At 43.6% G+C, this 26,548-nt stretch overlaps 1 protein-coding gene across 4 annotated transcripts; it reads left to right on the top strand.

Annotated features, from left to right (window-relative positions):
- The first annotated feature begins 187 nt into the window (after positions 1-187).
- On the top strand, positions 188-26,548 carry ccdc9 (coiled-coil domain containing 9). 4 transcript variants are annotated; one of them, XM_079515171.1, is made up of 15 exons: positions 188-298; positions 1,028-1,090; positions 1,752-1,856; positions 3,241-3,390; positions 7,874-8,620; positions 9,272-9,355; positions 9,540-9,704; positions 10,555-10,736; positions 11,511-11,572; positions 15,059-15,185; positions 15,612-15,780; positions 17,338-17,866; positions 18,515-18,847; positions 20,324-20,521; positions 23,570-26,548. In XM_079515171.1, the coding sequence occupies exons 2-15, from the start codon at positions 1,088-1,090 to the stop codon at positions 23,572-23,574; spliced, it is 2,859 nt and encodes a 952-aa protein (XP_079371297.1). In that variant the 5' UTR covers positions 188-298; positions 1,028-1,087; the 3' UTR covers positions 23,575-26,548. The 4 variants fall into 4 exon arrangements, with proteins under 4 accessions (XP_079371297.1, XP_079371296.1, XP_079371295.1 ...); XM_079515170.1 differs by having other exon boundaries at positions 18,446-18,847; XM_079515169.1 differs by having other exon boundaries at positions 18,443-18,847.

Genomic DNA, 26,548 nt, shown 5'->3' with positions numbered 1-26,548 from the left:
AAATGTTTGTCATTCATTCTGATGTGTTTTTTCCCCTCATCTGAATGGTCGATCACAAACGGCATCATGTAGGCCTATAATAATACAACTATTATTTTATTTTATTAAAAGTTTTATATTCATGCCTGGTGATCATGTCGCTTTAAAGAGAGGAGATAGGTCACCTATTTGGCAGGAAGTTGAATACTGGGTACAGGAAGCCTAGCTCAATAATGAGGACACATTGTCGGAGTGTTATAGAAACATTGTAACGAGTTCCAGACACCTCGTTACTGTAACCGCCTCCCTCTGATAAAAGGTAATGTGAAAACACGTGCGACCATTTACGATTGTATAGTATCGTAACCCGTCCATTGTTATACCGTAGCGCACGCGTTACTGAATAATAACAACACGTTTCTAGCACGGCGGTCCCCCTTTGTATCAGCGTAGACAGACATGGCCCAGTCAGTGTGGCTGCATTACTTTCCAAGTCCCCGTGGGAGAGCGCGTAAAAGCTTGTGCAACAACAACAACTGCATGACCTCGTCGAGAAACAAACGTATGGATGGTGGGGGTGGCACACTACTAGTATCACTCACGCACAAGAGAATCGGTGTGGTGTGGTGCATGTTATGTTAACCTGCATGCACACCACCAGCACCTGTCTATTAAGACGCTTAGAGGCTTTTGGGATCGCATTTGGATTTATGAATTAACATAGCGGAGTTGCTGTGGGACGGGTCAGTGGGTCTGACTCTGAAGTGAACACGTCCTTTTATTTCAGTGAATTTAAGTGGAGACACGGTCACCTGTCTCTTCATGAACACATTTACAGAAACCGTTAATGCCCTGATTCCAGCCAGGTCGACTACCGGGTATCTATAACAACGTTAAGCTGTTATGTGTAAGGCAGACTGCTAGCCAAGACTGCAGATTTCTCTTATTATTTGAGTGCATTGACAAATAAACCTATGACAGTCTTGGTCTAAGCCAGGCTAGCAGATTGGCAGATTGCCACAGTTGATCTTTATTTTCTATATTTCAGGAACAAGGGGCAGAACTGTACAGTCCTCCATCTGAGTGTGAAGACAGGCTAGAAGCAGCCATGGTGAGTGAGTTGCTCAAAATCAGGAGCAGATTGTAATTATGACATTACCTTACTTAAAGGGGAACTTCGCCCTTATTGCAAAAAAATATACGTTAATGGCGTTTAAAAGATTTAGAACACTTTCCTGGGGGTCTTTGTGTGTAGCAGTGAGCCCAGTGTCTCTGATGTCATCGACACTGGGCTCACTTCCTTCCTGGACTTCCCATAATGCTTTGGTGCACTGCTCCTCTTTGTTGATAGGGGGAGGGCTGTCTTAAGGCTCATACATACTCCAGTTTGAGGTGATAGCTTATTACCGCAGTGTAGTTTTTTTTAAGGGTTAGAAAACTACAACAGTACGTCCCTCGCCACGGTGATCAGCCATCAGAGAAACTAGGCTCACTGCTAAAATCTAAAATATCTAAAACCACATATTACACACATAAAGACGCCCAGGAAAGTGTTCTAAATCTTCTAAACGTCATTAACATATATATATTTTTGCCAAAAGGGTGAAGTTTACCTTTAAGGGTTGCTTGCTAAATTGCCACAGTGGAGCTGGACAGCTGGTCAACACTACAAGACTGTAGATGGTACCAACTACACATTCCCTCCGGTATACGGTTTAAGAGAGTTTTGGTAAGGGGATGGCAAACAGGCTAACTCCAAATTTCCCTCTCAGTCTTCAGGGGTGGATCTCAAGACCAAGGAGGAGAAAGATGCTGAGCTGGACAGACGCATCGAAGCTCTGAGGAAGAAGAATGAAGCCTTGGTCAAGAGGTACCAGGTATGGTAGGCCTCAAGTTAACACATACATTTTTTTAAACCAAAATGGCAAAAGAAACAGTGTTGCTAACGCCGGGGCTCCACCGGACGCGTTGCGTCTCCGTCGCGTGCGTCAAAAAACGCACCGGTTCAATTTTAATGCACGCGTCACGCAACGCAACGCGGGCAGTGGAGCCACCCTTCATTGATTAAAAAGGGAACATTCCCTGACGGTGACGGAGACGCCACGCTGACGCGCCCGGTAGAGCCCCGGCGTCAGTCTCTTAGAGAAATAAGCCCTCGAGAAACAAATCTTGCTAGAGAAATAAGCAGCCGGCGGAAACTATAGTTCTCAACAGGCCTGAAACTTAAAGGACCTATAACATAAAATTCAATCTATCCTCCACAAATAACCAACAATCAGGCTTTCATATCATATTGGTGCTTTAATGGAAATTGCTCTCAGGAACAGCTCAACTGATTTTGTCCTCATCGTGATGTCATCAATGTCACCCTACTTTGTATGATTCCTCCTTCTTCAGTTTTCAGTTCCAAATTTGCATTTCCACTTTGTTTACAATGTCCACCATTGTTGATTTTCCAAGCTGGCATGGAATGGAAACAAGCCTGGTTTTCGGTGCTTCCCTAATGTATATATGTGACCAAATTTCACTGAGGGACTGCCATTGGAATTTTTGAATTTTCGTTTTTTCACGTCATATGAAAGCAGGGAATCATAGCTTCAAATTGACATTGGTTGTTCAGTTTGACCCACCAGTTTTGGAGATATGGCTTATAGATTAAGGTCTTCCAGAAAACAGCGAGTTGAGAAAACAGGCTTGAAAGGTTCACTTGTGGTCTCTAACATTACACCTAGCTACATGTTTAAGCATTTATTTCATATTTACATGTCGATTTCAGCACTGACACTTATTTCAGACATGCTCTAGTATGTGAAGAGTCTGCCTGTGCTATTAACTCATTTGTTTGGGGAAAAAAAGGTTTTTCTCCTCTGGTGAAAAGCTGGAATTTGCACGATGGTAGGCTCTCAGTCAAATCTGGTCCCATATCTTTGATTTTGTATCTGTTCTATCCTCTTTTTCTTTTCTTTGCTACCTATAACCTCTCCCTTCTCATGAAAATTACAACATGATATGAGAAAAATAATTTAACCCACTTCTTTACACTTGTAAACCTGTGATGTGACACATAAAGCTCTTAGCTGGCATCATCGTTGTGACACTTAAGGTTCTTGCAGACTGGAGGACGCGTTTTTCGGAAAACTGGCGGAAAAACGCTGCTAAAAATCAGAAAAACACAGTATTGTGCAAGGACCTTTAAAGCTTGGCATCATCGTTCTCTCCCATCATCACATTCTCCCTTTTTCTTATGGGATATATCAACAGGAAATAGAAGAGGACAAGAAGAAGGCGGAGCAGGACGGCATTGCTGTGACCACGGCCAGAAAGTCACGCCCCCATGACCAGGAGGTCGACAGGAGGAAGACGGACAAAGAGAACTTCACCGTCACAGTAGACCTCTCAAGACCAGCTGGGGTAGGTCAGGGTTAGGGGCCGTGTCCTCTCAAGACCAGCTGGGGTAGGTCAGGGTTAGGGGCCGTGTCCAACAAGACGCTTTGGTTCAAGACCAGCTGGGGTAGGTCAGGGTTAGGGGCCGTGTCCTCTCAAGACCAGCTGGGGTAGGTCAGGGTTAGGGGCCGTGTCCAACAAGACGCTTTGGTTCAAGACCAGCTGGGGTAGGTCAGGGTTAGGGGCCGTGTCCAACAAGACACTTTGGTTCTACCTCTCAAGACCAGCTGGGGTAGGTCAGGGTTAGGGGCCATGTCCAACAAGACGCTTTGGTTCAAGACCAGCTGGGGTAGGTCAGGGTTAGGGGCCGTGTCCAACAAGACACTTTGGTTCTACCTCTCAAGACCAGCTGGGGTAGGTCAGGTTTAGGGGCCGTGTCCAACAAGACGCTTTGGTTCTCGGCTGAAAATGCCATGGCGCTTGCCTAAAAAAAACGCTTCCTAATGCCCAAGTTGAAAATTATTTCAGTTCCCAGCAAGCAGATAGAAGCGGCACACACGAGTACCTTGTTCAAAACTGGTAGGTTGCACACATCCAGTCCCCTGCTGCTGCTGGACAATAGATAATAACAGTGTAAAAATATGAGAAGTCTGCACACAGCTCTGCTCCACAGTGTTTGGTTTATTGCAGAAACGCTGACATTTTACGGTGTCGGCCATTGTTGGCCTTCATCAGGTGATCATCTTTTTACACGACGTGAGTGCGTACCTTGTCACGTTGCTTTCTAAAAAAAAATTGCGGCGCTCCCATTGTAAACAATTCAATCAGGAAAATGTCTTGGTGGGACGCAGCCCCTTAGAGTCTAAACTAATAGTTTTCAAACGTTTTCATGTTAAGGAGACCCAAATTGTTATGTTGTTCAAGTTATTATTAACTGATTATCAGTTATATGAGCCATATGATTACATAACATAAAATGATTGGATGTGTTGCTTACATGTTCCACATAAGTAATCTGAAAGAATGGTCCTCATATGCAAAATATACAGAATCTAGCATTCTGCCATGGGCAAAAAACAACAACGTTTTATCAGAATATAGCCTACTTACTAAAGAGGAGAAGGTATTAACTTGACCTCAGTCAGGTTTCTCTTATCAAAACACATCAGCACTGTGCCACAGGAATGGAGTGGAGGTTGCCTTTAGTTTCAAGATATGAAATCACAGGATAATATGGACTGGAGTAAGCTAACCAGTTAGAAACAGTAGCCAGCTAGGGGGTCCTGAGAAAATTCTTGGCCAAATTTGGTTGGCCTTATTGTGCATTTTAGCCCACATAGTCTGTAAATCGCTATTTGTATTTAAACCACATTAATTTCTAATCATAAGAATCATTAGACCTTCTGGTCTACTGATAGGACAACCACACTTCTCAGCTGAGCACGCACACACTCAGCATGTGGATGTGTGACTTTGTGGCACGTTTCTCTTTCATCATGTCTGCATTGTTTTGAAGCGGAGATTAGGGGTTGTACATATACTGTACATGTTTAACGAATCGCAACTTTAGTCCATTAGAAAGACTAGATACATTTGAATTGATTAGATTGAATTGATTTACATTTTGAAAAATAATTGAAATAATCTAACTAAACCTAACCGGTTCATTCCAATCAAGGTGGTTAAACAAGACTGGGCTGCTATACAGATTATTAATGGAATCAATTAAAAATATAAATGTGACCTCATGAAGAATGCCCAATTATCTGAATTGGATACATCAGTTACCGGAGATATTAGGTTTCCAAAAATATTCCCCAATCCTTGCAATGTAAGATTGGATGAATAAAATATGAATAGGCTGTAATGGATTGTTTGCTATTGCTTGATTAGACTACTCAAGTTTGGTACCAGCTGGTTTTCACTGGCGAATAGAACGTTACTGGTCTAACCTTGGTATTAGCCTACCAAATCCATTCTGGTTCATTAGGAACATTCTGAAAAAGTTCTGAAACCACTGGTCACACTACAGTGAAAACGGTGTCCTATTTCCTGCTCTAATTGTGCACTGCTTGCTGCAACCAATGCAAATCTGTCAGCCCAAAGACAGCACAGGGGGGCTGAACTGAGACACTGTGACTGCCTGTCATTTCACATCAGCATAAACGAAAACCCCAAACACGATTAAGCAAATGGATGTTTATTTCCCCCCCATGTGATTGTGGGCCTGGGGAGAAGATAACATGGTTATCTGTAACGTGATGACCCCGGCTCCTTGAAAAGACAGACCACGCAACTCATAATCTTTGACAGCTCCTCGTTACCCAGTTAGGTTAACAGGCCTGTTAGGCTAAGAATCACACACCTGCCTAGTCATGGCTTAGGGTCCTGCAAAACCCTTCTTTTTCTACCCAGGCAACCCTGACCTGTATCTGATGGGATTGGGACGGTTATGATTGAGGCATACAGAAAGATTCTAAGTCCAATACATGACCCCAAAGGTTGGTCCCAGTCTGCCACCTGTGGACAGCGGGACAGATTGAAATCTGTGTTAACACAATCGGTGCCGGGATTCCTTCAAAATAGGAGCTCTGGGGTGCCGGAAAGACATGGCCGCTTTTACTCTGAAACCCACAACCCGGGAACAATCCGCTAAAAAAAGTTTGCTTTACATTGCTAGCTTACATTGCTATCGTTTTAATTTATACGATATATGATCCAAAAAGCGTTCATATTTTGCGGGAGAGACGGATGAGGAGCAGAAATTAAGTGCTAGTATATCGATCAGTTCAAAACCACGGAGAGCGCCCTGGATTAGGAGAGACGAGTCATTCTTGCTGCCGCGCTAACAGCTAAATCAACGGTAAGCTAACATGAGCCCAGAGCGTAGCATACGGTAGCCGAAAGGCGAACTGACAAATTTAAAAAAAAGGAAAAAATTCAGAATATTCCTCGCCCGGTATCATTGAGGATGCGCTAGGACGTCTACAGACGTCCTATGGACGCGTCGATTGGGACCCCTAGGACGTGTGGACACGTTCTACGGACGGAAACGGTTAATCAGTCTTCAGGAGACATGAGTGTAGCAATTCAATCAGAGATCCTAGTGTGTTCCAGAGTTCCTATTAATAACCCAGACTTAAGAGCAGTGGGCCTACTGGGCCACTGCACTAAGACCTGAAGCTGGCAGGATCATGCCGTCTGCTGAACTGATGTACCTGTCTTGGTGATTAATGACAGAAGGGTGAACTTGGCTGATTAACCTGTCCCTAAATCCTGGTTATTAATTAGACTTTGCTTATCTTTTTAATACCCCCTTCTTTGACATTCTTGCTCTCTCCCTTTTCAGGTCAACAGTCTTATAGTTCTCTCTTAACTTGTCTGTCTCCCTGTCTTACTCTTTGTTCGTCTTGCAATCACAATCGTATCTGAATTTGCATTTGCAATTCCTATATCTCTTAAGTTTTGATCCATCAATGTATTTCATGATGGTTTAAACAGAATTAGATTAAGAAGTAATGATTAGCTGTCTTTTCTAGAACAGGGTTTGTATGCATGTAGTGTGGCAGTGCCAACAGAAGCACCTCTGGCTGAGAGAGAGTCTGAAATACCTGCCAGTGTAAATTATGTGTGTCTGAGGTCATACTGTAATTGAAAATCTGGCCATTTTTTGAAGGGAAGACCTCTGCACACTCGACTTACTAATAACAACAGGTGCGTCGGCAACAAAGCAGCAGACTGCAGACATGTAGAGAAGGAGGGAGACCCGCACACTGTCACTTGCTGGTTCAAGAGCTTTTTTTATTGTCAAATGCAACGTTTCGGTCCTTCGACCTTCCTCAGGCATGTCAGTAGGCTGACATGTCACTAAATACATTTCACAGGTATAGACAACCAATCAGAAACGCATGTAATCATCAAAACGGGTAGCAGCTCCAGAGTCATGTGACTCTTAGTTACATTGCCTCTGTGATTTTCCTCAGATACTATTGAAAATAACAAATTACAAGGGACAGATATATACGTCATGCCATACAGTACAAGAAAATCAACATACAAATAGTGAATAGGCAAATAAATGTCACATTAGGGTCCTACTATCATGACAGGAGTGGACAGTAAAAGTAAAAACAACACAAATCTGCCCATGTAAAATATACAAATGTTCAGTGAATCTCACCAACATTGTTCTTTTGAAACACTTTTGTTATTATTTGTGAAGTATTTATAAAGTTCATTATTTCTATTTGGCCAAATGATGAGGACATGATCATAGTGTAATGCAGATTTGCCACTGAAGATCACTTTATTTGTGTACTGTGGCTACACAAACTGCACACATATTCTAGTATCTTACTATCCATGGCAAAGGATTGGACAAGGATGCCACAGCATTATTAAATCCAACCCTGTCTTGTTTGGTCAAATAGTGGCTGAACTGAAGGTAAAGGACTTTAACCATGACCAGTGATTTCATATTGATTGACAAGCATGTCTTTTCCCCCCACAGGAGAATAGAGTGGTGAACGATTGGAAGCCCGGAGCGCCACCCGCCAGGAAGTCGTCAGAGGACGGTGACAACCACAGCCCCCCCAGGAGGGCTGTGGGGTCAGGGCGTATGGGACGAGCAGGTCAAAGAGGAGGAGGTGGACGCCAGGAGAGGAGGGACAGAGAACCCCGTCTTGACAGAGAACCCCGTGGTGACAGAGAACCTAGAGAAGGAGAGACTGGAGAGCCAGGGGGAGGAAGAGGAGGAACAGGAGGAGGTGGACGCCAGGAGAGGGGGGTCAGAGAACCCCGTGGTGACAGAGAACCTAGAGAAGGAGAGACTGGAGAGCCAGGGGGAGGAAGAGGAGGAACAGGAGGAGGTGGACGCCAGGAGAGGAGGGACAGAGAACCACGTCCTGACAGAGAACCTAGAGAAGGAGAGACTGGAGAGCCAGGGGGAGGAAGAGGAGGAACAGGAGGAGGTGGACGCCAGGAGAGGAGGGACAGAGAACCACGTTTTGAAAGAGAACCACGTTTTGACAGAGAACCACGCTTTGACAGAGAACCACGTCTTGACAGACCACCTAGAGAAGGAGAGACTGGAGAGCCAGGGGGAGGAAGAGGAGGAGGAGGAGGGCGCGGCGGGAGAGGTAGGAGAGGGAGAGGAGGAGCCAGAGAGGGCGGCGGCAGGGACGGGATGAGAGAGGGCGGCAGGGACGGGATGAGAGAGGGAGGAGGCCCACAGTCTGGCACGGACAGGAAATCAAAGGTGAGTGAGAGAACAGGCGCAAATGTTAATCTAAATGCTTGCGATTACAGATGAGTTTGGCAATTTTGCCTCAATTACAAAACATACTGTATCTTTTGAAATACATTTTCTACCAAATATCATTAAACATCCTGACACAGTAACAAGGGCCCGGCGGTGTGACCATTTCACTCATGCGGTAAATTGCATGTTGCCAGCATCTTAATTTTTCAACAAAATGATCTCGTTTCAGTGCTCATTTTCTGAACTGATACGAGATGCACTTTTCATTTTTCTCTTCTTACGAGTGCACACACATACTGGACACACACTGCTGCACTGCTCCCCACCTTCTCTCACACACTCGCACTAGCTCATTAGCTGGATGGCAAGTGCACTGCCATCGCCGAAAAACACTGGGCGACTTAACCCTGTTGTCCCCTATTCCTTCATTAAGGATTGTGCCCATAAAATATTTTATGCACCCTTAAACTTTCCACATATGAACAACAAAATTCAGCTTCAAGCTATGGGTAAATCGGCCCATCGGATTCGTCAAGGTGGTTACAACAAGTGATCGACACGATTTGTTCTGGCTCTGCTGTGTAATTGAATAAATGAATTCATTCGTTAAGCCACCCCGATGCTTTAACAGTGCTTGTTCATGGACAGGAATGGGAGGAGAAGAGGAGGCAGAACATTGAGATGATGAACGAGGAGATGGAGAAGATCGCAGAGTATGAGAGAGGGCAGCGGGTAAGGGAAAACATCCTCCATCTAAAGTGGAAAAGACTGTTTGTACTGTGTTCACACCACTGTCGATGTGAGAAAATGTGATGTAGAATAGATTTGAGTGGACATTAGCTGGGCATCACAAAACCTATCCTGTGGAGGTGACTTTGGAAGCTATTTCAGACATTTCCTTCTTCTTGTTCCACAGATGGATGGAGACAAGCCCATCCGTAACTTCCTGGACGACCCGCGGCGTTCTGGCCCGGTTCCCGACTTGGACCGTAAGGAGGGCAGCAGGAGACACGTCCGTAACTGGGGTGGCCTTGACTTTGACAATGTTAAGACTGGGGCTGAACTGGAGAAAGAATGGACTGTGAGTGGCGTTCTGTGAAACGCAAAATTGTGTGTTGCACAGCAGTTGCAGTGGTATTGGAGCTTAAACACATATTGACCCAGCAGCCAAATATGTATACAGTTTACGATGCTGCATACAGTACAGTGATGGATGGTCTGTTGGGCTAGTTCTCAATGGAGCACCTGAAGATGTGGGGGGGGGGGGGGGGGGGGGGGGGGGCTGTTATAGCGCCACCATGAGGTCAAGTTAATTAATTTTAGTAATTATTATGAATAATTATAATGAAAGTGTTGTAACTATAGCCCTTACGGTCTCGGAGGAAAAAATACTTGAATGTGAGTTTTCGCATTTTCCCATTCATGTCAATGGGGAAATTTTATGCACGAATAAATTAATATCAATTAAACTTTACAACATTTCTCTTAGAAATAGCAAGCACACGATTCCCGATTTTTCCGGTCGATTTGACATATGGCGTACAGTCAAAACTGTGGGAGGAGTAGTGCGTCAAAATAAGTTACTCTAGAAATAATAAAGTGTTACAATTACTATAGTCGGGCAACCACACTATTCATTTAACTAAGATAGCAGTTCCACAACAGAAAGCTGTCTTCTAATAAATCCTAACGACCTAACTGAATGAAACCCATGAATTACAGTGAGTGAAAAAGGGTAAACCCCGGAAAGAACACTATATTCAGTCCTAGGCCAATGATCCTAGTGTTTTCCACTGCAGTGGGGTTTCTGTTACATGTGGCTCCAGAATAGGGAGTTTTTCAATAAGAATAGCATTTCTGTACGCTTGGTAGCTGGTTGATATCCATCCTCATAGGGCTAATTCTTTGCTCCTTATCTGTCTTCTGTTCAGAGCCGAAGGCCTGGTCAGAGGGGTTCTATGGACATGACCATGTCAATGACAGGCCGGGAGAGGGCGGAGTACCTCCGCTGGAAGAAGGAGCGCGAACAGATTGACGAAGCGAGGCTGGCACGCCACCGCAACGCCACGGGAGAGTGGAGACGGGAGTGGGACGCACAGAAGACCGATACCATGTGAGAGTGGAAGGGGAGAGGAGGGAAGAGGCACTATTATAAGAATATGGGGAGACCAGTAGAGGGATAAGAGAGGAGGGAGGAGGGGAAGAGGGACCTGCAGCAGCATTGACACTCGACTATCAGAGAAGCTGCAGAGAATTTGGCTGTAGATAAGGCCTAGAGGATTTGCCTGTCGAGGGGAATGGATTCAGCAGAGGATCATGCTGTAGAGGGGAATGTATAGACTAGGCATGGTGGTACTGTAGGACAGTAAATGGTAAATGGGGCATTTATATAGCGCCTTTATCCAAGGCGCTTTACAGAGATTGAGCATTACATTCACCCATTCACACACACATTCATACACCGATGGCAGCGGAAACCATGCAAGGCACAAACTAGCACATCGGGAGCAATTTGGGGTTCAGTGTCTTGCTCAAGGACACTTCGACAGTAACTCTGGGGGAGCCCGGGTTCGAACTGGCAACCTCACAGTTGCCATCCAGCCACTCTACCCCTGAGCCACCGCCGCCCCGCCACAGTAATGTGTGTGTGTCTCAGGCGATGATGGTAGAAAGTGTGCATAAAATGACATTTGGTCAGACCTGACGAGGGTGTTGCGTCGGGAAAAGAGGAAGTGACCTTTTGGTGACACTGTGTGTCTGCCTCAATAAAGGCATGCACTGTAGCTGATGTGACAAGGATGCCCAGCGACATGGCACATTGATTTTTAGCGTGCGTGTGCTTATGTTTGTTAACCCTGTGGCGTTTCTTATTTTCTGTCTTTCACAGGTTCAAGGAGGACCCATCTGTTGCTACAGAGGGCTTGATGGAGGAGCATGGTGGCAGAAGAGGCAAGTCACCTTCCACGTACCCACACATCATTTCTTCTTGTCTGGAAAAAACAAAACACACACTTTTCCTTGATACACAGTGTGTGTGTGTGTGTGTGTGTGTGTGTGTGTGTGTGTGTGTGTGTGTGTGTGTGTGTGTGTGTGTGTGTGTGTGTGTGTGTGTGTGTGTGTGTGTGTGTGTGTGTGTGTGTGTGTGTGTGTGTGTGTGTGTGTGTGTGTGTGTGTGTGTGTGTGTGTGTGTGTGTGTGTGTGTGTGTGTGTGTGTGTGTGTGTGTGTGTGTGTGTGTGTGTGTGTGTGTGTGTGTGTGTGTGTGTGTGTGTGTGTGTGTGTGTGTGTGTGTGTGTGTGTGTGTGTGTGTGTGTGTGTGTGTGTGTGTGTGTGTGTGTGTGTGTGTGTGTGTGTGTGTGTGTGTGTGTGTGTGTGTGTGTGTGTGTGTGTGTGAGTGAGTGAGTGAGATATGCAATCAGAAGGATGCAACACCAGGCCTCCCTGCTCCCAGTTCATTAAGCTTGTTATGTCAATGCGAGCTGATTAAACTCATTATGTAAATGTGCACTGTATTTCCCTGGTGGCCATCCAGCCCCCTAAGCTAAGGCTCAAGGCTGATTTGAGAGAAGGTGACGGGTTTTGGAGGTCTGGGATGTACAGTAGCACTGCAGTGGAGAGCAGTGGTTGTTCAAGACCTTTCATGAAAAGGATTTCATGTAAGGTTACTTTAATAGGGGAGTTTGTCTTCTGCCATGTGTCCTGTTCAAGATGTCCTGCTGGTGTGGAAGACAGTTGGCAATGTGATGGCACTCTGTGTAGTTTTAATGTATGTGATTGTGTGTGGGGGAAATGGATGTTTGTCTTCTGTGTGTGTGTGTGTGTGTGTGTGTGTGCGTGCGTCTTCCTTGCAGCTAGGGGCCGTGGCTCCCGTACAGAGCCTTGGGGCAGGGCCTCAGGTTAGATGGCATGTGATTGTGAATTACTGTGTGTTTCCTTGTCTATTTGAGCACTACATGCACCCAATCTGAAACACCTGCCCCTAGCGTGTAGCTTATTTGAACACCATACTCCTATCCTTGGTCCACTTGAATTTTCCCCTCTACACCAAATCTCTTTGTTAAGCTCAGGTTTTGCAACTTAATGCGTTGTGAGCTGACACGTGAGCTTGTAGATAAGCTATTTTTGCTATTCGCTTTTTATTACATGCTCAGAATATGGACAGTTTTCAATTCAATAATATTTTGGAGCTATTATACCATACCATTCCAGGACTTTCTTCAGGATCTGGATCAGCTACATGTAACTTAGCTTCTGAACGTTTACATTTGACCTTCTAACCATTGAGCTTCGAATGGAACTATTTTGTGGATTGTCTTTAAAATATTGGTCAAATATATAAGCTAGTACTGTGATGTCATGCTTTTGTATTGTTCAATTTTGCTTTTACTAGGGGAGTTGTTTTGGAATTGGGTGGAAATAATTGTCTGACTTTGTCATACTCATATAAAATCCTCAGTGGTCAGTTTTCCATTTGTAACTCAGACACACATTGAACGGCCCATTTGGTTCCAGTTGTAACACTGAGAATCAACACTGAGGATTTTATCATGTAGGTTCCCAGTGCACCAAAAGCTCTGAACCTTACCCAAAACATGTCTATAGCTGCCCTGGATCAAACAACACTGACTGATCGCACTTAGTCTGTGATTAACCAGCTCCGGATACCAAATGGGTGGGGTTGGTCACTTGAGGACGAGCATTAGAAAGTAATGATGACAACAGTACCGCTTTTGGTATATACTCTGTGAAAATGAGCACTTACCCACCACTAATTATATTAATAATGTTGAAACCCCATCCATCTGGCACTGCCAACTCGATTAAAACAAGCAAGCAATCGCTTGCGAGTGTCATGTGATTTGACCCAGGTGTGTCTATCCTCACTGGCTGTAACAACATGTGTGTGTGTGTGTGTGTGTGTGTGTGTGTCTATAGATTCTGATGTTGCACCTGCCAGGCTGCCACACATCATAACCTTCATTCGTTTTGGCTGCGTTTGTGTGTGTGTGTGTGTGTGTGTGTGTTTGTTTGTGTTTGTGCGAGCGTGGTGATTTCACAGATTCCAATTTGTAGAATGTGAATGTCGTGACTCCTCACAGCTTTACAGGCTGCTCTGTGCTTTCTCTTTCTCCTCCCACTTCTCTGCTTTGCTCAGCCCTTCCTCACTTCTGTCTGTCCTCTCTTGATCTTTCCCCTTCATTTCTGCCCTCTCCCTCCCTGTCTCATTCTTTTCTTCTCCCCTTTCCGCTTGCTGTTGTTTCTGCTGACCTCCTGTTCTCTTTCTATGTCCCTTCTTCCTTCCCTCTTTATCTTGCTGTCCCAGAATCCTCTCATCTCCCCTTTTTACTTCTGTGATCCTTCTCTCTGGTTCTCCACCTGCCTCTCCTCCTCCCAGTTTTCACTCTATTCATCTTTGGGGATTGGGAGAGATTGGCTTCTGTCTTTCTCATCCATTCCATTATCTCTTCCTCCTCCCTCTTTCTGCCCCCCCTTGAGTCTTTCTTCATGTGAGATCATCCTATGAGTCATCCCCTGTGTTTAGCTTGCAGACGGTTTTATCTTTACGCTGGAGGTCAGATGGGACAAGGTCAGCACCAGAGTCATGGGATTGGCTTTGAAATGGCCACTTAGTTCTGCTGTTACATAACGCGCTGACAGCGACTCTTAGCCCCTGGCTGTATTGTGATCGCTGGACAGGAGTAAGAACAGATGATGTTTATTGGGGGGGGTGGGGTGGGGGGGAGTGGTGAAGGCCTTTGATGTGTAGAATATGGAAAACTACCTGTATTGGGTAACATTTTAAGAAACTATTTAAAATGGGCATTTTAGGCTTGTTTTTGTTATTAAGCACTTTGTCTAAAAAGGTGCTATATAAATAAAGTTTATTATATATATTATCGAGCGTCTTACAAAGACAAGATTGGCAGTGTAGTCAACAAACTGAAGTGAATTGAGTGCTACAAAGTAATTAGGTTGCCGGTAAACACAAAGCCTAGCATCTGTCTACTACTACATGCCAACTAAATAACATACTTGGTATGCTTAGGAGTGCTAGGGTGTGAATTATAGCCTACTGCCAAAAAACACAGAGTGAATGTGCATTCCTGACTGAGGGGGAAGGTTATTTCACAGTTTGGGGACCAGAAGGCAAATGTCAGCCAGACACCTGGAGCATTCGCCAGGGTGTCGTAGGGATGGGATGGACGGATGTCCTACAGTATTTCTGATCTGTGTGGGAAGGAGTGTAAAGGTGGATCATGTCCCGGAGCTAAGAGGGTGCCATGTCCTTCATTGCCTTGTCATCAGTTTCTATTCATTTCCATTCGTACATTTTCTTCTCTTAAATTACACGTTCCTTTGTGGTTTTCATCTCTCCATTGAAAACATTCTTTGTCCTCCGTCATGCATCATTAATTTTACCTTTTTAATTTTTCCAGACGATAATAAGCGACCTCCCAAGGCACCAACGTTTGCTGAGTTCCTGTCCCAGGGCAGGGGCTCGGGGAGTCGAGGAGACCGAGACCGGGGCCGTGGGAGGGGCCGGGGGCAGAAGCAGAGCTATAGGTAATTTCATACAGCCAGGTTCGCACGCACGCACGCACGCACGCACGCACACGCACACACTCCTGTATATTTCACTAGATATTGTATTTTTGTGTATCCTCAGTCACATTTATGATGTGTATGACTGGCCTGGTCATTACTTTATTTTGCATGCCAATTCTTTTTTCTTTCTTATTTTATATATATTTCTTTATAGAGGGATAGACAGGAAATAGGGAGAGAGATGGTTGGGGTGACATGCAGTAAAGGCCATTGGGATCGGATCGTTGGGTCGAACCCGCTGCACACTTCATTTTTTGTTTTTATTTGAACCTACAGTATGTCATCTAATTTGTGTGTGGGTGCAACCGAAAGACATCTGAGACTGAAAGTCTGTAGTGTTATTATTATTTTGGGAAACGGGTCAAACAATGCCATTCTTTTCAGCATGCACGACAACCGCTGGGAAGCAGAGAAGCAGGACGAGGAGAAAGAGATGGAGGATAAGGTGAAGACAGAGGAGAAGACAAAGAAGGAGGAGAAGACAACGATGGAGAAGACCAAGAAGAAGGAGAAGGTAGAGGAGAAGGTCAAAGCTCCTCCTCAACCACAGCAGGTATTTGGATTGAATCCCATAAATGCTAATCACACCACAGCCAAATTCCAATACCCAAATCTTTGCTCACCGAGTCACTCCACACTCTTTTGGAGGATCCGAGACTGGGAAGAGAGCGAGCTCTCCAAGTGGCTTTCACCGAGTGTACCACCAGTGTACACTTGAGCCTGTTCTCGTCCGCTCGCCAGAAGTGTTGAGTTGACTGTCTATCTGCTTTGTTATTGGCTGGACCATCTCCTTGGGCTATGAGATGGAAAAAGTCTGGGAGAAAAAGCTGTTCCGTGTTGTGGACTTCAAAGGGATGTTTTATATAGCCGACATAACTTTGATCTGCTCGCTCATATCCTAAAATGTAAACATTTCATGCCTGCATGCGTGTGTTGAATGGTATGAGAGTAAAAGTGTCCCACTTGAACTGCAGAGATACTGAAGTGCATGTGTATAATATACAGTATATGAATAATATTGAATATCAGTGATCAAAGCAACTGCACTGAAGTAACACATTTTGTAATGGATTGATCTTTATTTATACAATCATGCTGTTTGGTGTGCATGGTGTGAGCTAGAACACGTGTCAAACATCTCATTAGAAATACAACATCTAATATAGAACATGACATGCAGGAGGAGCAAGCCAATATGAGGAGTAAGGCTGTACCCTAGCCCTGTTTTTAGGACTCGAACTTCGGCAGGAATTTTCGAGCGAACATCCGAACCATTCGTTTCTAATTAATTTAAAAAATAACCTTGATCTCCGAACCTCTGAGTGCTTTTAACCAGGCTGCAATTCATAAATAGATCCTATAGGTTGCGACATCAGTGAAATAAGGGTTATGTTCACAACGCGTCCCCGGGAAGGATTAATAATGGTGCTTTTATTAGTACTCTTATTATGCATTATGCATCGCATTCTCGCTGAGATAGTTAAAAAACAACAACAAAAAACAAACAAAAAACGAATGGTTCAAGCTCATTAATTAAGATTCGAGTGCCAACCCTAATGAGCGAACGTTCGAACCCTCGAATGTTCGGGGACAGCCTTAATGAGGAGTCGTGGAAAGTGGCTGTCAGCCCAGCCTGCTCGAGTCGCATCTAATCCTTTCCTCCTCGCTTGGAGTCGGAAACTAAGGCGTGAGCGAGTGTGGAAATTTGGCGTATTTGAATTTGGCTATGAAGTTCACTCACTTGAACACATGAAGATATTTAGTTTTTCCTCCCAATTGGAATGCTACCTTTGACAGTGACCCTGGTCGTCCTCTATTCATCGAGTTACAGTAGACTTACATATTTGTAACCCTGTAGAAAGTAAACGGCTCCTTCGGTTTCTTTTTTTAATGTTCAGTTTTTAAAAAAACAATTTGGTAAATATATGTTTGATCACCTGATCAAATCATTTGGTATTTAAAACAGCCTTTTTTGAATATGGAATATTTGTCTGATTGCACAATCTTAATTTCTTGCAGTCTGTCTTAACCTTTTCTCTCAGTAACAGTCGGGTACCAAACATTTTCTATGCTCCACTCATTCAATCCTATGTTCTGTCAATCCACACAGGCAGCAGAGGAGAAATATGCAGATGGAGAAGATGAGGACGAGGAGTGGGAGGACGCCAGTGATGGAGAAGATGACAGTGGAGAAGAGGGCAGCTCCGACGAAGGAGAATGCACCGACGACTCCGGAGCCGACGAAAAGAAAGATACGGGAAAGGAAAAGAAAGATACGGGAAAGGAGAAAGCAGTCTCTAGCGAGGACACCTCCCCGGCCTCTCCTCCATCGAACCTCTCGGCCAGCAGCCCGAAGGAGAAGCGGACTCCCAGGCCCACGGTCCGCATCCCTTCTCCGTCGGCGGCACAAGAGTCCCCAGAAGGTGTGGTAGCCAAGCCCCTCAGCCCCTTCTCCCCGCTGGGTGGCCACCAGCCTGTGTCAGACTGGGGCGAGGAGATGGAGATGCAGTCCCCGCGGAGCGGTGGTGAGAGCCCGCCAAAGTCCACTAGCTCTGCGGACAGCACCCCCCAGGCCAAGAGGCAGGAAGAGGCAGAGAGCCCCACAAAGCCTACTGAGTCTGAGACGGAAGCAGACACAGGTATGTGACAGTGATTTGACTAATACAGGCTTGCATGATACAAGACACAAGTTTGTCTATATAAGGAATATATTTATATTATATTTACATGGTTTATTGTACATGACATACGTTAAAATGACCCCAAACATGTTTGAAAGTGAAATATCCCTTTAACATGCAAATTGTCTCTCTTATCTGTTCTTTACTTTATCTCGGAATACTTTTCCTTTCTTTTGCATCTCACTGTTCTCTGTTCACTGCGATCCATATATAACCACAAATACAAAGTGGGCTGTAAAAGTGAAATTCTGTCTGAAATGTAGCTCTTCTGTTTTGTTGTCTCTTAATTTATCTTTTCCTTTCTTTCCTCTTTTCTCCTACTCACCATGCTATCTTTTCCTTTCTCTCACTCACCAATTTTGTCTCACTTACTAATGACTCCCATGGTTTCTCCCTCCCTCCTTCTGTCATTCCTCTCCTTTGCCTGCCATACTCACTCACCTGTTTAATCAAATCCCTCGCTCCGCCGTACCTCTCCTTTCCCACCCTGTCGTCGTCCTCCCTTGTTCCCCTCTGCAAATATCGCCTCCCCAGCAGTGGCGCGCCCCACCGATCCAGCTCAGTCTGAAGCCCGGCCGAGTGTGATGGTATCAGAAACAGAACCAGACTCTGCGCGCCCCACCGATCCAGCTCAGTCTGAAGCCCGGCCGAGTGTGACGGTATCAGTACCAGAACCAGACTCTGCCCCCACTGAAGACCCCCATCCTCCTCCTCCTTCTCCTCCTCCCGCCACTCTGGTTTCTGATCCAGCTCAGTCTGAAGCCCGGCCGAGTGTGACGGTATCAGTACCAGAACCAGACTCTGCCCCCACTGAAGACCCCCATCCTCCTCCTTCTCCTCCTCCCGCCACTCCGGTTTCTGATCCCACCCCCTCTGAGGTGCCAGAACCTGTGGTTATCACGACTGCAGAAGGCGACACACCTTCTGCTCTTCCGCAGGGTAAGAAATATATAAATGATCAAATTCAATGTCGACACAGTTTAGACATATAAGTCCCATGACTCCCATCGTGCTTTGCTATTGAAAACACAACTATTACCAGTGAACATCATGCAAAATTCGATTTTAGGATTTGCTCAGATATTTAGGTAATAATTAGTACAGACTTGGAGTATTAATGGTATTTTAAAGGGGCTCCACCATGAATTTGACATTTTTCAAGATGTTTGGTGTTTTTAGGCTTCCCAGTGTATTTTTACACCCCAAAAAGTTTATTTTTTAAACAGTCAGACCTTCATTGAGAAATCTGTGATTTTCTGAGTGTGTCTGAATGGGCGTGTCTGAATGGGCCCTCTCAGATTCTCTCCAAATATGACGTCAGATTTGGAGACCAATTTGAATAGTCCGTCCCACCTTTAACTTTGCCTCCACCCACCCTTTAAGACAAAAGTCATTGGTATGCATGGATCGACCACCGTTGTTTTTAGTCGTTTTTAGTGCTGTTTTAGGCTGTTGAATAACTCTACAAGTTTCTAGACTCCATATTATTAACTAAGGACGAGGACATTAGAACAAGTGGATGGACTATATTTATGTGGGTCGACGAGACGTTCCGCTGACCAAAAAGGGGGACCACGTTACACGGTTGTGAGATCCCGGTGACGACTCTGATGAGACAGCTTGGGACAATATTGGCGAATCTAACAAGACTTTTTTTCACCAAGCTAAAACCCTAAATGATTCCGGGGCTCCAGACAACATCAACGCTGATTGTTTAGCTGGCATATCTCTTGAGAGATTCTATTTGACTTTGTCAATCATTTCTGTATTTGCATCGTGAAGAATTTCCCCCTTATCTCAAGTTTCGACTTCCAACACGAAACAAACTTGTTTCGCTTCTTTTTTTCTCCCCACTGTCCACCTCCTCCCACGACGGTTCAATGCCCCCTCCCTCCACCCCTCCCACCGAGACTGAGGTGGGCGGGGATAAGTGGTGAGGAGGACAGGGGACATTTTTGGTATGGCTTGGAATAGTTTCCTGAGAGAGATGAAAATGAATGATTTGAGTGGTTGTTTAGGCTTCAGTTATTATAGGGAAACATTGATATAATACATTTGATTTTAAATTCATGGTGGAGCCCCTTTAACCCATTCTGGGTGGGAACCCCTTTTGGTGTTATGCTTTAGCTATTGAAAAATAGCAGATCTACAAGCTCGGTGGCGCGCTACGAGCTTGTAGGTCTGCTATTTTTGAAAAATCGAAGAACGACTGACATAGAAACATAGCTTTTTCAGAAAACTGTCAGGATGTAGAAGACATTTTTAGAATCTGATCTCAGGTCAAAATGGGTTATATCATACAGTAGATGATTCAATTAAAAAGATTTTAACTTTTGCTATCTAAACTTTTGCTATCTGTTTCCCTCTCCTTCCCTTTCTAATGCCGCCCTCCCCCCACACACAAACACCCTCCAGACACCACTTCCCCTTCTCCCCCAGCACCTACCTCCTCCTCTTCAGTAGTAGTGGTGGAAGCCGAGCAGAGCACCTCCTCTGATGAGCCTGCAGAAGTGAACCCAACCATGACCTCCACCACGGAGTCCTCTGCCCCTGTGGGGCCTGATACCGCTCCGGCAGCAGAAACATCAGAGAGCTCGGAGCAGACATCCTCAGGTGCGGTCCACATCAGCGACTTTGCAACGGTGACTTACCGTAAAAAGTCCCTGACTCCTTCCACCCCTCTACACCTGACCTAACTGACCTTTCACACCCGTTTTCTCTTTATTTATTTTATTTTTTCTACCATTTTGTTTGTTTCGGCTGTTTCTTTTTTTTTTGCTGCTTCTGTGTGTTCCTCTGAATACTGTGAATATACAACATGTGGCATGTTTGAAAACTGCACGCATACTTATATATTTGTATACAGCTTTTACTTGTGAGATTCCTCCCTGCTGCCTCCTCCTCCCTAAAAATGAACTGAAAGCACTACTAACTCTGCCCCTTAGCTGTAGCTTCACTGGTAATACCATGCCCCTTCTTCCTTCAGAACTGCCTGTTTGACTTCCTTGCCATGTGAGCACTTTGCTTCCGTTTCTGTCCTTGTCTTGTCGTTGATGGGTTAAAAGCATGTGACCGTGGTAGTACATGGCCTGATCCCTGCTTCACCAAGGTCTAGGGCTGCATTGTGCATTCTGTTCTGTTAAAAGCCCAATTGCTTTTAGCAAGATATTGTGGTCATGATCAAAGCAAATTTGCAAGATGCCTTCTACCGGTATGTAAATCGAAGACATTTAAATCTTGCATTAGCATGGCTATTCATTGTGAAAACTCACAATATCTGAGTGCAGTCCTACTCCGTCCCACCTTCTTTGTGTTTCACTGATGTCTTGGACATTGATGCACATTTAAGGACCAATATGTGAATGATTACCAGAAAGAAGGGAGAAAATCAGACTTGATTGTTTTTTTTGTTTTTTATTCTGTGTACTGCAGAGAGTTGGGTGATACCTCAGTGCCTCTACTTAAAAATCACGATTCTGAACCTTAACACAATAGTACTAAACCTTTAGCATGTCGGCAGTGCCAAAAGCCTTTGAATTATCTTCTTAAAACTATCAGAATTATAGAACTTATTGTCAAGTACTGCAGTGCTGGAAGCATCCATATAGGAAAAAACTTAAAGATGCATCCATTACCAACATCATCAGATAATTGTCCAGTATTATTGTCTTGGTGTCGTCTACGAAGCTTCCCGAGGCAGTGTAGTATTGTAGGGTAAGACTGTGGTACCATGACAACCTCTGTTGATGTGCTTCCTCACTCATCTTCTGACTGGCTGACTCACGACTTGCCAACCACAAAACTGCCCTCTCCTTGGATGTTTTCCACTCACTCAATCACTCATAACTGAAACTAGTCGTATTACGGGAAAATGTCATTGCTGTTGGGCAGAAACCTTGTATGTCCAACAAGGATGCATTGGAACCTGTGTTCCAATGCATCCAGTGTCGTTATTATTTAGTCACAAGTTATTGATACCTTTTAATTGGTTAAAAAATAACCACTTTCCAATTTAAAAAAAATATATAACTAATGGCTATTTTCACTATTTTTGTGTAACACCGTCAAACAGTGAAGTATAAAATAAGGCATTCATTTATAAAAATGAAGATATAATATGGAGATACAAGGTTTCTGCCCAACACTGGTGATATGCTTATTTTTGATTGCCTTGCCTACGTGGTCTTTCTTTCTTTTCTTTCTTTCAACTTCAATGTCTCATTTTGACCAGATGATTGTCTCCCCACACACACACACACACACACGCGCACACACACACACACACACAGCTTCATAGACCTGATTGCACAAATTGCTTGTTGATGATCTTGTGATACTGCCCATCAATGTATTCATTGTTACTGCAATCACCATAACCAGTAGACTACTACTACTGTAGCGACCACTGGACTGGAGTATGCACTGCACTCCATGTCTTATAGCTTCTAGAGCACATTACTTCACTGTGTAGGGTCTCTATACAGTAGCTCACTCACACAAGCTTGGCTTTATGTGTTCCCTCCGCACCTGAACACGTAATGTAGATTGTGTTTCTGCTACTGATTGTCCTAATGGTTACGTTTCAACGTAACCAATTAAGCCTATTGGTAAGCTTATTGGATTTAATGCTCACTTTCATGGCATTTGTCCTCCGATTGTTTGGGCCTTAAAACGGGCAGTAGAAGTCAGATGAGATCAAATGACAGAGAGAAAGAGAGTGCACATTATGATGAGTGTGTGTGGTCGTGTGTACAGCTCATCAAGGGTGTAGACCAGGAAATGAGGAGAATTACAGGCACAATTAGGTCTTTAAAAGCTTTTTCAGAGGAAATTAGCTGCGGTCTGGTTGGTCAGATGATGGTACAGATAGAATAGAGGCTGTTTGAAGTGCTGAAGTCTTGATCAAATTAACTTTTCTGAAGCTTTGTGAGGCTTCGATGGAGCATGGTGTCTGACCATGAGTGGATAGCAGGAAGTGAGTCATGTCTTAATTCCAACAGCTCAAAACCCCAAAAACGGGATTCAGTAAGACACGTCAGTCAATATTTGAAGAGTTTCGTTCTCAAATACTGTGTATTCTTGGTCAACAAGGTTAAAGTCCCTATCTTTTGTGTAACATCAGAGTGAGAAAGTCAGTCGAACTTAAAAAGGATCCAAGGCACTCCGTTCAGTTGAGTTAAAAAGCCTTTATTTATCCATGGCTTAGTTTCTAGGCAAAGAGGAAAAAGTGGTGACCACTGGTTTGGCCCTATGGCCTTCATCAGGTCCCCTGAGCACTGACCATTGGACCGTGATGAAGGCCTAGTAACTGAGAGGTTGCATATGAGCGCGATCTAACTTAATCAATATAAACCCTTAAAAGACAAGTATACTCGTCTTTGGCAGGCTACGGTTTTATTTGAAAACGCAGGGAATGTGTTAATTGATTACTGTGTAATGGTGTGTATTCTTATCTCATTTGCGTTGCCTAAAATAGAGAAGGCTCAATCAGGCCGTCCCATCTGCCACACATGCTGACAACATTAGCAGTCACAAATACTGTAAGGGGGTTTTGCGAGAATACCTCTTAACACAAAACAAAAGGAGACATAATGGCACAAAGAGCACACAATGGCCAGTGTGTGACCCCACCACCACCTCCCTATTATTTTTTGTCAACAGGCTGAAGGCTGCAGGGAAGCACATTGAATCACACTGCTAATGTGTCCATAGTGGATGGAGGGATGGAAGGGTGAATAGAGACGGAGAAGGAGAAAATGATGAGGCAGTTGAAGACATCAACAACTATATGTTACTGGAGTGACCATCAGAGATAAAGAAGACAAATACACAATCATGATCGGGACACTACATCTTGAACCGACCACTGTTCTAGCTTTCTCCTACACTCAGAGCCCTGTGGTCGTGGCTTTGCTCACTGCCAGCCTGGCCACAACTGTGTTCTAGCCCATTCCGTCTAGCGCTGGGCATCAGAAAAGATATATACATTGCAATTTGTGGGGTTATAAGGGGCATCAAAAACCTTTATCGTGTTGGAGTCTTACAATGAGATGTCTGGATTTCCTACTCAGCCATAGTCCTTTCTAGAAAATCAAGTGATTTAAAAAATCTACTGACTTGAGAAAATGATTTACTTTCTTGCACTGTGAAATAGCCTTCAGAGAAAAGTACCCAAGAAAGTAGAAACCCAAAAACTTATTGAACTATCAAAATTAAGTATCTTAGGATTTAGTTTTTAAATATTTTCAGGAATGCCTGCATGGCTCAAACTGTCTGTTATCAGTGTATGGTATGGTGCAACAGGTGGACATCTTCCGATTACCGGTGTTATGTCATCGCAGTCAGACTAAATTTGATCAATTTTAAGACAATGACAATGTCAATTAACTCAGTTTTGTTCTTTGGTTTCATTTTTATGGCTTTTGATTGGTTTTTGTAGGATATTTAGACACAAAACAAATTTCTTAATTCATCAAACGCCACTGTTTGATTCATTTTCTTGAAACTGTCAAATGACAGTGAGGGAAACGGATTGGTGGAGAATCTGGAGATACATTCTCCCCCAATCCGTTTCCCCAATCCGTCTATTCCCTACTATGATCCCATTAAAATGGGTGAAGACATTGTCACACATCTTTAGTCAAATGTCAAAATGATTTAACTGCTGTAAACAGTGTGATGGTATACTTTATTTTAAAACTATAATTTTATGGCAAGCTGTACAGGCTTGCTGTCTGTGTCGCAGAATAATTAAACAGATTCTCTTCTGACATTGGCATTCATAACTTGTACGAAAAAGATGAAAGCAATTTCAGCAGGAGTTACATTTTATCTGTATCTGATCAGAATACCAATCATGTACTGCAGCAATTCAAATTGTAGGAATTCTATTCTCTCAATCAGTATTTTGATAATCGCTAAATAATGTATAGGAGCTGATCCTGAGAATAATTTATGCTCTGTCGCATGGTGAAGCCATCATGAGCCAAGTATGAATCAGGCTCATTGATTTTGTGGTTTATGCTTTGTGACTGTTAAGAAGCCACTTGTACAGAAGAATCAATCATGTCCATCTATCAAGATTTCTCTTCCCTTTAATATTGGATATGCAACTAGTAGTCTCTCAAAGGATCAAGTTATTAACCAAACTTGGAAGAGTTTCATTCCATAGTGAGATAGGAACCATTTGAAAAATAAAAATAAAAAGCCCAAATGTTGGCTATTTCACTTTTAGACCTAAAGACCTTTTCAAAATAGTATGAGCATGATAATCTCTACTTTTGAAATGTAGATCAATGTATTTGTGCACCGCTTTCTTACAAAGTGCAAAGGAGTAAAGTAACAAATCATCTCAAATGCATTAGTCTTGAGTAACCACCTGATCAGAGACTTCCACCCACTTATACGACTGGTGACATGATATCTAAACTCATGTGCTAAAACTTGGTGGGAGTCATTCGTAAATTTAAAAAAATGATGTAATCACAGGAGCAATGTAAGGGCGTTCCTTCATATGGGGTGGTATCAGGATTTGTTAATTTCAACACAGTGGGCATAGGTTTGTTACTGTTGGGTTTCTCTAGTATCCATGCCCAGTCATTGGATTTAGATTTCCCTAGGCCTAGACGAATCGGTAGGCCGAGATCTCTGATTTTCTGGCTACGCAAGACTACAAATGAATTGGTGGCATTTTTGAATGAAACACGGGTTCCTCATACCTCATCAGGCCAAAACCTTAAATTTGAGTCTAAAGCATTTGCAAAATGCTTGGTCTTAGATTGTTTGGTCTGCTGCCTTACAAAGCCATGGTGCAGTTCATGTTGTACATGCTGCAGAAAATTATCTTTTGTGTTTACAGATGGGAATAGTATAGTATGTTGTTTTTATAGTTATATTAATCATGGCCTGGCTCTGTCCTTTAACCACTTAGTAAAACGGACCTGAGTTGCACTGTACTTGGTGCGCTGTTTTTCCCGATCTACACCAAATCTCTTAAAAATAGAAGATTGTAATGCATTGTGAGCTTGCAGATCTGCTATTTTTGGCTAATGTTCACCCCATAATATGGATGCTGGGGTTGAGTGGTTAAAACACTCAAAAGTAGTTCCTGTCTGTTTCGCCTACATGTGTGGGGCACTATGGATATACTAAATTGGATGCTTTAATATTTTGTGTTCTATCAAATGAATTTGAGGAAATGCAATATGTATAGTTTTTAAATGTAACTGAACATTCCACAGTTTTTACGTTTATGGTCTATGACAATGAAAAGTAATTTCTTTTTTGTAGGCCATTGTTTGCATATTTTGCTTTCTTCGTTTGCTTGATGACTTTGTGATTGTATTTAAGACTGTACAACCATATGTCTTCCCATTTCGATGAGTGAAATTTTACTGAGAAATGTAAAGTTTTTCCTTTTGAAGTGGAGTATTTTCTAATGAGGACTAGCATGATCCAAAATGTTTGCTTTTTATCTGATCAAATTCATTCATTACTTCAATGTCTGCTTTTTATTTACACACGTCAAAGAGACATATTTGTACAGCTCATGAATTGCGACATGTATAGCATGTTTTTGTTTTGTTCTCAGTTTTTCTTTTCTTTATCTTACTCAATAAATGTTTTACTCATGGTCTCTTA

This window comes from Electrona antarctica (assembly GCF_951216825.1).
Source record: "Electrona antarctica genome assembly, chromosome: 11".
Taxonomy (NCBI): domain Eukaryota; kingdom Metazoa; phylum Chordata; class Actinopteri; order Myctophiformes; family Myctophidae; genus Electrona; species Electrona antarctica.
The sequence above is the reverse complement of the archived record's forward strand: the minus strand, read 5'-3'. Positions and strand labels throughout refer to the sequence as shown.